We start from the raw sequence: 16,564 nt of genomic DNA on the forward strand, positions 1-16,564 counted from the left end.
GAAGTAAAACAAGCCAAACGCAAAATAGTACATGATTGGTGCTTGTTTTGTGCCCGCAGTGATCATGGGTATAATAAACTGTGAGATGTTTTTCATCAAAAATCTCCACTCTTCTTTTAAAAAAAGCAATGTTACCCAGGACAAGCCCGGAGGGACTGTTGTGATTTACAAGGCGAGGGTCAGTTGACTGATGTGGTTTCTGAGCGAGGACTGGTAAACAGTCTCTGCCCCGAGGCCCAGACTCAGCTGATGCTGTTTTTCAACCGTTCTGTCGTCTGTGCTGCTCAGAATAAAAGATTCTTACATCGCTCTTTATCACAGACAGAGACAAACACATTGTTCTCTACGATAATGAATGATCTGAACTTGATCTTAAACTTTGTTGTTAAAGACTCCAGTGACTGCTCTTAGCTTTGTCTGGAGAATAAAGCGTTTAAGGCTTTTTTAATTATTACTTTTAAACCAAACCATGATAAACCAAACGATTTAACTTCAAAATAAAGTTTTTAACATGATCCTTTTGTTTGTTTATAGCAAACCTCTAATACTTGTTTAACTGTGGCATGATATTTGATAAGTATCAGAGAAGTTGTCAGGTTTTATTGAAGTTAATTCAGATAAGTCAGAAGGTAAAACCAGCTAAAGGAAACAGACGAGAGCGTTTAAAGAACGTGCCGCATAATTAAGCCAAACTACTGCTTGTACAACAACAAACAAGAACGAGGGAGTTTTCTGTTAAATACAGAGTGTTTATGACCCCAGTATGCATGCTGTTTTTTACACTTTTCTCTTTAAAAACAAGCAACATTTATAACACACTAGTAACGTGTAAGTACAATTCATAGTGAAGTATTAAACGTGTTTGTTTTCAATAAAATATGAGTAAAATTAAGTTAACTTACTGGAAAATATTCTAAATATTACACTTTTTGGACAAAAGTATTCGGACGCCTGACACCAACACACACTGTAATGACGTATACAGTACTTTAATGTGCAGCTATAACAGATTTTCCTCAAGATTTGAAAGTGTTTCTGTGGTGAATTTGTGTCCATTCATTCATTCTGTAGAGCATTGATGAGGTCAGGCACTGATGTTTGGAGACAAGAGGGTCTAAGGCTCACAGTCCCTGTTCCAGTTTGTCCCAAAGGTGCTTGGATGGATGGGGTTAAAGGTCAGGGCTCTGTGCGGGGCCACACCAAACTCAAAGTCAAACCATGTCTTTATAGTCCCTGCTTTGTGCACTGGGACACAGTCATGTTGGAATAGAAAGGGGACCTTCCTCAAACTGTTGTGTAGTGGTTAGCACGCTTGCCTTTACAGGGTTCGAGCCCCAGGCCTCGAGTCCTGTGCTTTCTGCATGGAGTTTGCATGTTCTCTTTGCATTGTTGAGGGCCGAGCCAAATTTGAGTTAATTTGAGTTAAATTTGATCTCTTTTATCTAAAAAAGCAATAAGTTGTATTGTTTTGGTGTAAATTGGGCAGCATACAAACACACAATAAACACAATTACTAACCAACTCTATTGAGGTGTGCACACAGAGCACACCTGCATGAGATAAGTTCTTGTATTTCTCTTGGTGTTTGGTCACGTAGTAGCGATTCAGATTGTAATCACAGCGACTTGTGTGCCACAAACTAAACACACGGCGTGACCCTTGACGCCTGTAAAGAAATATGTAGCAGTCCATGTCTTGTTGAAAACCATTCGGAATGAACTTTTCTTTATTTAACGTTCAAAATAAAAGCAACACAGTTGTATTGCATGCGCAGCATAAATACTTGTTCATCTGTGTTTATGACTGACATACCGTGGGCCGGACAGGGATACCCAAAGGGCCGTATGTGGCCCGCAGGCCATCAAATGCCCAGGTCTGCTGGTGAGATATCAGCTGAGATCGTGAACCCGGGTCGAACCACTACACCAGCTGTGTGGCCCCCTCGCCATCACCATCACGCTAAAATAAAATCCTGGCCAGAACCCTGTCCTCCTCTTCCTCCTCTTATTACCACTTAACACAGTGTAGCATACAGAAGCAAAGAGCAAAAGAAAGCAGATGTTTTTGTGTTTGATGGAGTGGGAGTCCACTTTCACTCCCATTAAATGAGACAAAGAGCAGCATTTAAGACGCTGAACAAACAGCTGTGAGACAGAAATACACTAAAGATGATCCTTTGATTATAATTTGCTTTATCATTCATATAGTTTGTCTGTCTCTGGTGAAGGAGGAGGTGACTGTGTAACCACAACATGTGTATTATAGATTTTCTGCGGGTGGGTGATGATGATCTGCTCACATCTGAAAACAGAACAACCGATTGTTCCAACAGATGTTGCTTTTTTTTTTTTCCATTAAAGACGCTGTGATGTTCCAACATCTGTGCACAGTGAAAGCTTCACTGAGTCACACACACACACACACACACACACACACACGGTCTGTGTCCTGACGACTGCTCATGAACATAACGTGATAGACACTTTTGTCAGGAGCAAACACAACAAACACCAATCACTGCCGAGGTCTCCTGGTGTCAGTGTCGGGATTCACAGGAATAGACACAACACTCTGTGGCTGTTTCATATGATTCAGTTGATTCTTATCTTCTGTGTTCACTCTTTATCTCCTGGTCAGGGTGGAAGCAGCACAAGCAGATCAGCGATGTGAGCGGCAACGCTGGACTACACAGTCCGGGATGGAGAGCAGGACGAGCTCAGACCTTCAAAGGTTCTCCGGCCTACAGTCCCGCTTTCTCTTTCTCACAGACTCAGGTAAAAAAAAAACAATAACAACAAACTGTTTTTCTATTTTTTTCCTCACTTAAATAGATCTGAATTTTCCCAAACTCTTTATATGGGCGCCCACTTTTTAAAGCTGGCAAACCATCGTGAGCCAACTCACAAAACTCATCCCACTGAGAGGAGAAAAATACATAAATAAGCAGATGAACTACAACTAATTATCTTTACAACGCCGTATCTAAAGCACCAGGAACAGGAAATGAGCACATTTTACTAAAAAAGAGGATTCCTTATATTCCCATAAATTGGTAAAATGACCTTAACATTAACATTCCTGTCTATATTTATCACAATATCTGCACCTGTATTCATACATATTATGTTAAATGAATCAACACTTCATTTTATGCATGATTTTTATTTTAGGTAAAAGTCTAGAAAATAAACGGGAAAAAGTCTCTTTACTATTCACTTCAATGCAGAGTTGTAAAACATGGCCCTGAGCGATTTCCTGTGGCTTTTCCATTTAATATAATGAGTTATTTGTCTGTGTTTTTTAATTAAAAGATTAATTTTGCACAACAATCATTACAAACATCATTATTTCCACATTGTAATGGAATATTGGGCTATATTCTATCGCTAACCCCAATGAAAAGTTGCTTTTTCTCAAAAGGTCTGAGTGAGATCTTTAAGTTTCTCACTTTGAGAACAAAAAACCTTGTCCTATATGAGCTCCTTATCAACTGAAAATACAAATCAGAGCACAGTGTGCAGCAGTTCCTCTGTGAGCTGGAACAGTGCAAACGTAACATACTGGAACTTTAGAGAGATAAGAGAAAACAATGTGTCCTGACGTCATGACGGAGGAAAGAGAGGCTTGGGTTAAGGCGGCTAAGCATGAGTGAGTTTAGAATTCAGAGGCAGACTAACACACAAAGGTCACATAAAGGACACTTACTTTTAAAGTTTAAAGTACAGACACTTGAGGGAATCTTAAGAGAGATTATTATTATGGTTATTTTGTAGTGTAGAATAATATTATTGTTTCATTATAATCGTTTTGTAATAACAATGAAGAAAGATGAATATGGTCATAATTCATGAACATTTCCACATGAAGGTTTTACGGTGATGACAGCCTGTGATAACTCTCATTTGCAAGCCCAGAAACCTAGAAATCACTTTGGAAATAACACTTTATTAATGTAGTATTATATATGGAAGCCCATTTCTGCCAGAGGTAAAACTTAATAAAAATATCCTCAAAGTAAGTCGAGATTTTGAGATAAAAAGTCCAAATTACTTTTTTATTTCATAATTTCAACTTTTTATCTTATAATTATGACTTTTTTTATCTCATAAATATGACTTTTTATCTCATAATTTATTATATTATAAAGGCTAAGTTTTACGTCTTTTTTTTTTCTGGCCATAATTATATCCTTATTACCACAGCATTGTAATTGCCATTAAAAAGGGAAAACCTACATGAGAAATAAATGGTATTTCAGTAAAGCAGTAAGCAGAGAAGTAGAGCTTTAATTGCACACATATACTTGTCATTACGGTAGGACCTCAGGACTGATTCCTAAACGCGAATGAATAACTGCCAGATATGGACAGTGATTTATCATGGCGTTCATAAGAGAGTTAAAGGTCAGTTGACTTTAGTGTTTACTTTTTTTTGTTATTGGCAATAAGGTGCAGCCAATTCACTCATTTATTATATTCAATTCACTCTCGCTCGCTCATAGACAATTCGGCATTCTTTTACATCACCTGTGATTGAACAGACAGATTGTGTTTGTAACTCTACACCTTCATCTTCATCTTCATCTTCACATGGTTCTCTTCCAGTGCCCTCCCCCCCCTTTTTTTGTCTTCTTTTCTGTTTTTGAAGCATTCTAAAAAAAAAAAAAAAAAACTGGCTGGCAGGAATGGCCCAACTGTTTACACCAAAACACAGACTGTAGCCACATGCAGATCTCAAGACTGATGTCTGTGTGTGTGTGTGTGTGTCACCTCATAAACAAAGAAAAATAAATAATTCCCCTTCTCTCTTGTTCCTTCCACAGCATGGACATCTACACAAAACCTACAGCGTGGATGACCGGGGACAAATGGACGGTTCGGACATGGTCGCACAAACTCCGGCCTTCCCGGTGTCTCCGCCCACGCCCTACAGTAAGAGACACAGTCAGGACAGAGTCTCCCTCACTGTGGGCGTGTCCTCATGCTTCATATCTTATCACCGTCTTCCTTCTCTTCCCAGTGAAACATTTCTCTGAGTTTTCCCAGCTCAGGAGTGGAGAGCAGTGGGACCAACACAGCTGGACACAAGGTACACTTTCCCAGGAGTGTGTGTGTGTGTGTGTGTGTACACAGTGTGCATGTGTGACAGGTGATAGCCCTAAAGTTTGAACCCAAACACTTGAGTTCCTAATTGGTACTAGACAAGAGCTGCTGGAATGTCCTCCTAACACACACACACATACACACATACAAGCTCACGCAGACACACACACACACGCACATATATACACACACACACACACATATACACACATACAAGCTCACACAGACACACACATGCACATATATATACACACATACACACATACAAGCTCACGCAGACACACACACACACATGCACATATATACACACACACACACACACACACACATATACACACATACAAGCTCACACAGACACACACACACACATGCACATATATACACACACACACACACACATATACACACATACAAGCTCACGCAGACACACACACACACATGCACATATATACACACACACACACACACACATATACACACATACAAGCTCACACAGACAAACACATGCACATATATATACACACACACACACACACATACAAGCTCACACAGACACACACATGCACATATATATACACACATATACACACACATGCACATATATACACACACACACATGCACACATATATACAAACACACACACACATTCAAGCTCACACAGACACACACATGCACACACACACACACACACATACAAGCTCACACAGACACACACATGCACACACACACACACACACATACAAGCTCACACAGACACGCACACGCACACACACACACACACAAGCTCACACAGACACACACACACATACAAGCTCACACAGACACACACATGCACACACACACACACACACACACACACACACACACACACGCACAAATAATGATTCAAATCATAATCCTAACTTTGACCAGAACCTTTAGAAACCAAACTCATCAGGTCCAGGTTCTGGTCCCATGAGGATTAACCAGTCCTAAAAAGTCAGCCTAACCTTAACTCTAACCTAAACCCTGTTCTAACCTTTACCTTAAAACCAGGTCTTAATTGTGAAAAAGCCCTCTAAATTTGTGGGGCTCACAAATATATAAAGCTAGTACACACACACACACACACACACACACACACACACATTGTACTTTGCTGAATACTGAACATTATTGCTGATTATATAATACCAATAATATACAGACTGATGGAGGACAGCTGATGCTAATAATAGCCGGCGGTCACAGAGGAAGAGAACACTGCTGGCAGGATGTCCACTCACGTCCTGTTGTGGGAGGGGACAGTGAGGACTGGTGGGGGGAGAAGGGAGGGTCTTTTGTTTTGTTGGGACATCCTGCTGGAGGAGATGTGCAGCTCACAGCTGCACGAGGAATTTACTGTAGTGTCAAAAACACACACCAACCTGCAGCCCAGTTTTCATATCCGATCCTGAGACCAAACGAAGGACATGTAACTGGACGGTGTGAAATCAGTGCGGTGATGAGAGGGTTCCTGGACGGATGAGTGCAGTCAAAGTTGTTTTTTAAAGTTAGTTTATGAGCTAGTGCTTATTCACTTCGGAAGAAGTTGTACTTTTTGTGGTGTAACAACATCTTATTAACAAATACAGCAATAAAGCTTGTTTTCATTGGAATAAAAATGTCAGCAGCAGGTGATCTCGGAAATTAGCCAGTTAATGCTAAACACAGTGTTATTCAGACAGGATTAGTTTTAGACGAAGAGGTCAGGTAAAGTAATTATTACAAGGGCTTCTGGTCCGAATGTGCCATGGCAGCAATCATTTACCAAACCATGTCAGTAAAGAGTACAGCGACTTTTACCTTGGGTAAAAATGTCAGGAAATAGACTAGCAGTAAATATGTGAGTAAATATTCCATCATTTCCTGTTTACAAGTAGTTTTTAGTTTCACACTAGGTGGTCGGTCAAGTCTGTGGCAAATGATGAACACCATTCCAAACCAAAAGAAGGTCAAAAGCACGAAACTTCTGATTACTTTAGGTAAACACAGCTCTTCCCACATGGCGTGGTGACGCACCATTTCAAACTGAAACCGACGTTCTCCCCAAACAGAAAGTAAACACAGCGTTTCCTCCCTGATCCAGGTTCGCGTTTTAGGCATTTCAACATTTTGTCGATGCCATGTTGATGTGTGTCTGCAGTTGTGATATGAGGAAGCAAAGATTGACTTGTTTAAAGTGGGGAAAAAAACATTAATATAAAATGTTTTGACAGGTGTTTTGGGGAAGTGGACATTTTTTGCCGCCAGGAACAAATTTGTTGGTTTTTGTGTAGCTTAGCCATTGTAGGCGAATTCAAGGAACTTGGATGACAATTCTAAATCCTCTGGCAAATTTTACACAATTACTCCACTTTAGGTTCTGTCTTGTGTGTTTGCGGCGCTGCTTCCTGCAACCACTTCAAAATAAAAGCATGTAAAGGTGATAGAAGAGGACTGGAAGCACTTACACTTGTGACATTTGCACTAGAGCTGCAATAATCCGCCACATTGTTGGAGGAGGATGTTTTATGGCGGGTTACAGCACTTAGGTCGTACTCACAACAATGTTAATAAGGGACATAAAAGACTTATTATCACACCGATAATTGGTTTAGACCAAAGCTTAAATAATGAGTAGATTTGAGGCACTGCTGTGGTCCTGAAAACATGTACATAATATATTAAATAGTTTACATATATATACTGTATGTATATATATATATATATATATATATGTGTATACATATATATGTGTATATATATATATATATATATACCTTTTTTAAAGATATCATTTTTTATATGAAGTAATAAAGTGCAGAGCATCATAAAACTAAACATTGATTGAAAACACAGCGACAGTGATGTTAACGAGAGCTTCACTGCTTTAAAGGCCAGTTCTGTCAGAACAGAGAGGATGAAAGGGTGAAACTCGTCAGTCTTTCTTTCATTCTGCTGGACGGACAGAAGAATTAACAAAGGAGAGAGAATATCTTTGGCTCGCACTCATTTTGGGGGGCAGACACGAGTTTCCTGTTTCCCACGTTAAACGGCAGACAACAGTCTGGGAAACAGTTTACCACGGCGGGACAGAACACTCGGACCCCCCACCCCCTGTACATTTTTTTTATTCATGTTTACAGTCATTAATGTAATCACAAATTGGCCTGAGGCAGCTGTAGAGTGCGTGGAGTGATTATTGTGGGCAGGGGCAAAACATCAGCGGTGTCTGCCACACTGAGCCCCCGCGGCACGAGTTCCCACAGTGTTATCACCAGCGTGATCACACACTGTGGTGAGTGTGATGTGTTTGTGTTGGTGAGGTTCAAACACACACATGAAGACACACCTTACAAGACTGTATTACAGAAACATAAAAGGAAAAAGTTAGTCGTGTGATAATCTTTATCTCATCAAACTGAAGATGAACCCTCCCGTTGTCTCTTCTCTTGTGAATATCCAGCTCCACGTGACGGCTCAGCTCGGCTCATCTCGGCTCAGACATGTTATGTAATAACCTCTCTTTCTGTTTACTTGAGGCCAAATCCACAATAAACAGTGATATATATATACAGAAGCTCTCAGGGAGCGGAAGCATCTTTGAGCCAAAAGGAATACAGATGTGGTTATGAGCTGAGGTTCAGGAAAAGGCAGATGGTCTTTCACGCAGACAAACGCTGGAGTGTTTGTGGTCAGGGGGAAGTGCAGGTCAGTGGTGAGATGTTTCATCTGTGATGAATGAGACGACAAAGTGCAAAGCTTTGGAACAGAAGAGTCTGTGATAAACGGAGTGAAAGTCGAAGTTGCTGGTCTTCAACAGAAACTAGAGAAGGTTTACACTTTATTTTTATTGAAAATCTTCTTCTACTTCCGGCTTCTCCCTTTAGGGGTCACCACAGCGCATCATCTGCCACCTCGTCTGCCCTCATGTCCCCCTTCACAACATCCATGAACCTTCTCCTGTTTTCCTCCTGTTCCGGCAGCTCCATCTTCATCATCCTTTGACTAAACCATCTCAATCTCACTTTATCTCCAATCCGTTTAACCTGAGCTGTCCCTGGACTAGGCTCATTCCTAATCCTGTCCATCCTGGTCACTCCCAAAGAAAATCTCAGCCTCTTAAGCTCTGTTTTTCTTCTGTCTCTTAGACACTCCCACTGTCTCCAAGTCATAGCAGGTCTCACCACTGTCTAGTGGACTTTCATCCTTCTGTCACACATCACCCCTGACACTCGTCTCCATCCTGCCTGAACTCTCTTCTTCACCTCTCTTGTCCATTACTGTGAATGCTTGACCCCAGATATTTAAACTCATCCACTTTCTCAACCTATTGTGTCTTTCTTGGGGGACATTTTTCTCGGGTTCTTCATTTGACAGTGGCCGCAGAACATGATGCGCCAGGTTTTTGTGGACACACCAATGGACAATGACTGGGACTGTAATGACACATTCAAATACATATACAATACATTAATATGGAGTTTTTGCTCCTGCTTTTGCAGCTATAACAGCCTCCACTCTTCTTCGAAGATTTTGAAGTGTTTTTATGTGAATTTGTGTCCATTCCTTCCTTCTGCAGAGCATTTATGAGGTCAGGCACTGACGTTGGACGAGAAGGTTGAGGTCAGGGCTCTTCCAGTCTTTAAAGTCTGGTGGCAATGTCTTGGTGTGCGTGAAGATTGTCCTTCATTGGAGATAAGGGACCTAAAGCCTGACTGAAACACCTGAATTTAATAATTAAGCCATTATTCATTTATTAAACCATAATTATGGGAAAGACATTACATTTCTGACAATAACGTTACACGGTGGACCTTCAGCAGTTCTTATTTATGTCAGCAGTGTCATTTTCAAGTGTTTCACACACAGATGGATGGAGCCCATTTCCTGTGACACAGAGGCGAAGGCAGGCGGCACATGCTCCAAACCAAACAAAAGTCAACTCCACTCAATTCAATCAGGAGCTTTGTGGTGCACTTTATGATGTGCTGAGATCAGACGCAGTCCCCGTGCGTCCGCAGCGGCCTTTGTCCCTGTGTTTGTGGCGAGCAGATGGTGGGAGTGGACACACATGGTCCAACAGAGGGGCCACAGTAAGCCCACTCATGCAACACTGCGAGCACCAGCCACCACCCCGGCAAACACCACCTCCTCGCCGCGCTCCATAAAAGGCCACATGTGAACTCTGACCCCAGCGGAATCCACTCTGATTGGGAGAAAGTGCTGGCAGGATCTCAGCGGGAACAATGCTCAGTGGTCAGCAGGAGGAAGAGAGACGGGAGGGTATGTGGGCATCAATGGACGAGAAGGGGGGGGGGGTCTGACATTCTCTACCTCTCCTCTTCCCCCCTCCCTCCCTCCCTCCCTCCCTCTTTCTGTCCCTCCCTTCATACAAAGCGTGAAGTCGAGTGGTGTCACAAGAAGCCAGGAATGAACAAGGAGATTTTATTTTTCCATCTGGACGACGAGGAGCTGGGCAAAACTATTAAGCCCCGGAAAAAAAAACTTTACTGAGGCAGAGTCAGAGGGAGAGAGAGAGTGGGAGAGAGAGAGAGAGAGAGAGAGAGAGAGAGAGAGAGAGGGAGAGAGAGAGAGAGTCGGCGAGTTCCATTCAAGCTGGGAGGCAGAGCGTCACAGAAAGAGATAAAGACTTTGGAGCGGGAAGGAGGGAAAGTGATCCTTTACTTGGGTGTTAAAGAGGAAACAGGACAGTTTCGGGGCGACTTGTCTTCAGAGTGTTCCATCATGACTGCGTCTCTGGGTATGTACCATTTATCATACTCAAGTGTCAGAGAAATGAATGAATGATTCTCTTCATTATTGTCTGTGTGTCAAAGATTGATTATGTTCATCAGAGGAACTTTGAACACCTTTCCTTGCCTCCTTTCCTTCTGTATGCACCTATTCTGGTTGCAGGTTTCTCTTTTCTCTTTCTATTTTCTCCCTCTTGTGTTTATGCAGCGTTATCTCTCCCTCTATCCCTCCTGGGAATTTTAAGGAGGGCACAGAGAGACTTCCTCTCTCTCCTCCAGGCCACTGGAATTTTGCAGCACGCCCATCCAAACCTCATCTCTCACACTTTTGGTTCACAAGACTTTTGTTGTTGTCGTTGTTGAGCTGACATCGCGAGCAGCAGTGTCTGCAGCACTCCTGACGTCCCACAGCTGCTGGGATGGTGAGGTGGTTTGTTCCACTGCTGCGTTCATGATCTCATCCTAGTTAAAGACACTTTTGGCCTGATGTATTGGTGGTTTAACCAAGGGAGGTCTTTTCCCCTCCTCCCTCTGCACTGCTGACCTGGACTGAACCAACAAAAAAAAAGTCAGTCTTTGAAGCGTCTTGTTTCTGTTGGGGTTCTTATTATTGCTGTGTTAACCAACATCTGCCAGATATGCCACACACAATGAAATGGCAACATCTCACCGAGCCGCAAGACAAATAGTTTGAAAGTTTCGCTTTTCCACATTTGTTTAGGTGCAGTCTCTGTGTTTATGCTTAGAAGGAGTTCAGTGACTCAGCATTTCAGCATCAGAAGTTAAATATTCCCTTCAGAAGACATGTCAGGGACACAGCCGTCTTTGTGGTATTCAGTTTCTGCCCAGACACAGTCTGTGTTTTGAAGAGGAAATTCACGACGTAAACCAAGAAGAATGACATATTTTGGTCAAATGCAAAAGCCACCAAAGTTCCCTTATGATGTGCTTGAGTGGACTCAGCACTGACGCTTGTTATGAATCTGCAGTCTCACCATTAGATGTCACCAATTCTTACACACTGGACCTTCAAATGCCTTTAATTCAGTGCATGGCAGTTTTCCCACTATGAAAACACACTGAAGCTGAATCACGGATTAATGACAGTGTTGCCAGGAAACTGCAGTTACAGGGAAACGTTTTCTTTTGCTGATGAAACAGAGGCAAACTCAGCATGATGATGTACGTACAGGTTAAGAACTGTTCTGAGACACTGTGCAGAAAAGTTACTTTTTTTTAAACAAAATCATGTTTATAGAGCTGCTGTAGACACTTTATAAAGACTGAGTTCAGAAAGTGTGAAAACTAAAGCGAGAACTCTACAGTCACTGTCCTTCACCTGGACGCAGCATGTAGTCGTTCTGTCGCTGAGAAAGACAGAAAAATCTCCTTCCAGAGTCGAGTCATTCTGGAGAACAGTGTCTGAAGGAAAGCAGAGCATCTGTTTAGCTCATTTCAGCCCAGACTGACCATCAGCATTTGCATTTACCAGTGAGTTTCTCCACGACTGAGCCACGATTCATTACCTGTGGTCAGCCTGGGCAACGACCAATCAGCAGAGAGGCTGACACAAAACTAGAGCTGTGTGTTAGAAATATAAGCCTTTTATAATAGTTTTTTTTGGCAATTCCAACTACAAATATCTTTTTATCGATATATAAAATGTACAAATAAGACATTTTAATAATCCATTTCCATTTGCCGTGTGAGAAACATTTGACTTCTGCACAACTTGCAGGAAGTAAAGGGCAAAAAAGGCAGAAAATCTAAACCCCAAGGCTGGAAAATGTTGACAGCACAGAGGACAGAAGGCCAGCTGAGGACGCTGAGGACCAAAAGGGGACATTTTGTTCCACGGAGAATTCATCAACAAGTGGACTGTGTTGTCAGAAGCCGAGCACGTGTGAAGCGTAGCAGAGCATCGATTGTTCTCCACGTCAACTCTGATGATGTAACCGAGACTGGTACGACCGCAGTTTGTGACAACATGACAAATAAATACAGGAAGTTTGGAATCCACGTTCAGTCAATGTGACATTTTATAAACAAAATTATTATTATCTCTACCACCCCCTGGTGACTGACTGCAGGTGAAGATAAACTATGGCTGCCTCTATTTTAGCAGTTGTTGTGTCACTTTAGGCCTCGTCCATATAGATTCTGTGATTGGTCATCTTTGGTCCAGGTTGGCAGCTGAGTTTACACTTTAACAATCGTCTTAGCCAGAGGACAAAATGACGCCTTATGGATTTAATGCAAAGATTTTCCCCAACAAAGCGGCTCCTGATAAGCTTTCTGTGTGCAAATATTTATAAAACATTTATAAAAAGGAGCCTAAAGACAATGAAACCATTGCTAACCACACTTTGGAAATGACTGCATTAGCACAAAAATGCAGCAACAGCTATAACCACATAACCACAGTCATTAGAATGTCTGCGTGCTGCTTATGTACGTTTCTTTTTGAATACGTACAACCTGAAAACAAATCACTGAAAGGCTGGTGACAGGGTTCTCTTATTATTTGACTTGAATTCCTGGTGGGAAAAAAATGAAAAGGTTGAATGAAAGCTCCAGAACCTGCTTGGAAACAGACAAAACTGTTGTCCCCGAAACAAGAATATGACTCGAAGAGATTGAAGCAGGTCCCACAGTTTCTTTATCTTCTGCCTGTGTTGTCATGTGTGTCTCCACCCAGCAGGAGGACAAAGCCATGACGACTTGTCCAGATGGAAGAATTTAACTGCAGCTTCAAAACATGATCAAATATCTGGGGCGTTTTAGCTGCTCAGATTATTCCCTTAATGCACTGAATCACTGAACTATTGAACAAGAAAGTTTGTCCGGCTGGCCATCGATGATCAGCAGCGTGTTTCTCCTTTGTGAGCACAAACATTCTCAGTGAGCTTCTCTCCCCATCTTCTTCTTCTTCTTCATCATTGTCTTCTTTTTCGTCGTTGCAGTTCCGGACACGAGAATATCCGACATGTCGTACAGTTTGTGCATCACGAGCGTTGCTGTGAGTGACACCGCAGCAGTGGCTGTGACTGCAGTTTATAAAGCCATGAACTCATGACCACAATAGTTCAGACACTAATAAACACGTTGGGGTTTCACACAGTTCCCTTTCACTGCGAGCCCGTTTACTGCCACTTCACTGACTCAGAAAACACAGGAATCTGATTCCCAGTCGACCGCCTGATAAGTTTGTCCACTCCACACAGAAGCACCGGCGCTCTGCTCAGGCGGGAGGAGGACACAGCAGGGTCTGAGGTTGATTGATTGTGTTTAGGGAGGGTGAGGTAAAGAAAGTGATCACATTCTGAAGCACAGCCAAGGGCCAAGGAGAGAGAGGCCTGTTCCCCGACAGAGAACACTGAATCCTTCTCGTATTTTACTTTATCGGATAACTTTTGTAAAGATACAGGGGAAGTAAAAACTCTTTGGTGTACTTTGGTGCTGTGATACTCCTCATTGTGTTGTATCAGTCATTATCAGCTAGCACTGCTGAGCGCGCCGCCGCTTCCGTGGACCCACCTGGCTTATAACTGATAACACGGCTGCCAGAAGGTACACAAGAAAAGCAAATCATTTAAAGCAACTATACACTAAAGGCGCACCTTATAAAGTGTTTGCCGACTGGAAACTCCCGTTTGGAAAACTCCGCTCATTCCACTAAACCAACGTCCATTGAGAAAATCTGTGTTTTTAGCTCACAGGGACACAACATCTGCAGGTCTGCTGCTGCCTCATTTGTGATGCGAGTAAATCCACACGGAGGATTTCACTCACGGGTGTCACAAAAACATCACATTTGAACTTAATGGACGAGGCAGTGGTAGAGGGACAACTCCTGTGTGCTGTCACGTTTAAAAAGGCTTCTTTTCACAAAGCTAACATATTCTAAATATATCATAGAGTCCTCAAGCACATGTAGACTTAACCAGATGAGCTTTTTGTTGTGTGGCTTGAGTCATGGCTTTTGTCTCTGTTGGTAGCCGTGGTTACAGTGTCCGACCACGGCGAGGTCAACGTATCAAGACGTAAAAAAAAAAAATCACACGTAAAAAAATAAGTGAACTATCCCTTTAAATGTTGAGCAGGGCAGAATTATTCTAGTCTCAGTGGTAACAGGTGCTTTTTTTCCCTCAGGACGTCTGTGTCCCTCTCTTCCTTCTGTCTGCAGCCCGTGTGAATGTTCTGAACAGCTGTAACCGTGTGTGTGTACTTGTATTTGTCGCCTCTTTAGGACATTTTCTTGCACAAATGCTAACCTTGTAAGGACCGGAGGTCCACATGGAGACCAAAACCAGGTCCTCATGAAGCAGAAACCTTTATTTCTGAGTTTTGAGTTTTGAGTGTCAGGTCACGGTTAGAGACGAGACTTTGTTTGGACTGTGTGAATGAATGGAAGTCAGTGCTGTGTCCTATGAAGAATAGCTGTGTGTGTGTGTGTGTGTGTGTGTGTGTAGTCACATTCCTGAGGTCAGCAGGGAGTCTGTTGTCCTCCCTGTGTTTGCATGTTTCTTAAATGTATGTGTGTGTGTGTGTGTGTGTGTGTGTGTGTGTGTGTGCTCACCCTGCACGAGTAAATGTTTGGGTGCGTGAGTGGAAGAATAAAAGACACAAGGAAAAGTGTGTGTCTTTGTCACACAGCAGCTCTGGCTGTGTGTGTGTGTGTGTGTGTTTCTCTTCTCTCTCTCATGCGGACGTCAGTGTGGTCTGAGGTAGGAAATATGAGGTTCAGATATTAGCTCCAGATAACCTCGCTGTGCTTTTATTGATTCATGGCGTCCGTCTGCATAGCGAGCGTGAAGGTATGCGTGTAAGAGTCACAGCGATCGGGGAGGTGCAGAGGTGCAGAGGTGCAGAGCCAGTATTCATACTGCATGTTTGTGACGAGGTGGCTGAGCTCAGGGTGTTATGGGCTGGTGAAGTTTGGCAGCTGGACCCATGTGGGTCTGTGCCATCTGGAACTGGTTTTGCATAGTTCGGCCTAAACTGAAGAGGCTTTGTGAGCCGCATTAGAGACTAGGGGGGGGGGGGGGGGGCTCGAACAACAACAGACAGAAAAACACACAAAACGAGGTCTCTGAAAGAGTTCCATGGAAAAAAGTAAAGTGTTGAAGTTAAACTGTAGATGTTGATGTGGAAAATGTGGGTTCAGTTCTATTCAGCAAATTATAATGGGCGCACGTGGATATACAATATGAGCCAATGAATACATTAAACACCTTTTTAATGCAAACATCTCAACAGTAGCCAATCACAGGGCAGAAACTCAAGCATGAAGAGGAAGAAGTGTGATTTAAGTAAGTGAGTATAAATAATGTATAATATATTATAAAAATAATATAATAAAATAATAAATAATAAAAAGTGGGCAGGGAAATCCACGTTGATGTCAGAGGAGATTGGTTTGAAGAACATACCACCGGGTGCCACTCATGCCACTTTATCAGGTGTCTGTGTACCTAATAAAGAGGCAAATTAGTGTATAAGACACTGCAGTATGAAGTCGTCCTGCTGATCATTAAATATATAAGTATTTCAAGAGCATTCATATGGCCTGATGTTTGATATTTGCAATTTGACCATTTCTTTTCTATAAAATATTCAAACCCAAACACCTCAGTCACACGAAAGCTTAATGTATAACCTGACTATAAATGACATATTTGACATGGGCCATGGAGACGACTGAA

General features: G+C 42.2%; 1 protein-coding gene across 1 annotated transcript in view; it reads left to right on the top strand.

Moving 5' to 3' along the window:
* The window catches only part of tns3.2 (tensin 3, tandem duplicate 2), a 54,733-nt gene that overhangs the window by 23,904 nt on the left and 14,265 nt on the right, over window positions 1-16,564 (top strand). The window contains exons 14-16 of the mRNA XM_058637999.1: window positions 2,638-2,774; window positions 4,823-4,931; window positions 5,020-5,088. Of these exons, the coding sequence (XP_058493982.1) occupies window positions 2,638-2,774; window positions 4,823-4,931; window positions 5,020-5,088 (315 nt within the window). The remainder of the gene's footprint in view (window positions 1-2,637; window positions 2,775-4,822; window positions 4,932-5,019; window positions 5,089-16,564) is intronic.

The sequence above is a fragment of the Solea solea genome, chromosome 9 (genome assembly GCF_958295425.1).
Source record: "Solea solea chromosome 9, fSolSol10.1, whole genome shotgun sequence".
Taxonomy (NCBI): domain Eukaryota; kingdom Metazoa; phylum Chordata; class Actinopteri; order Pleuronectiformes; family Soleidae; genus Solea; species Solea solea.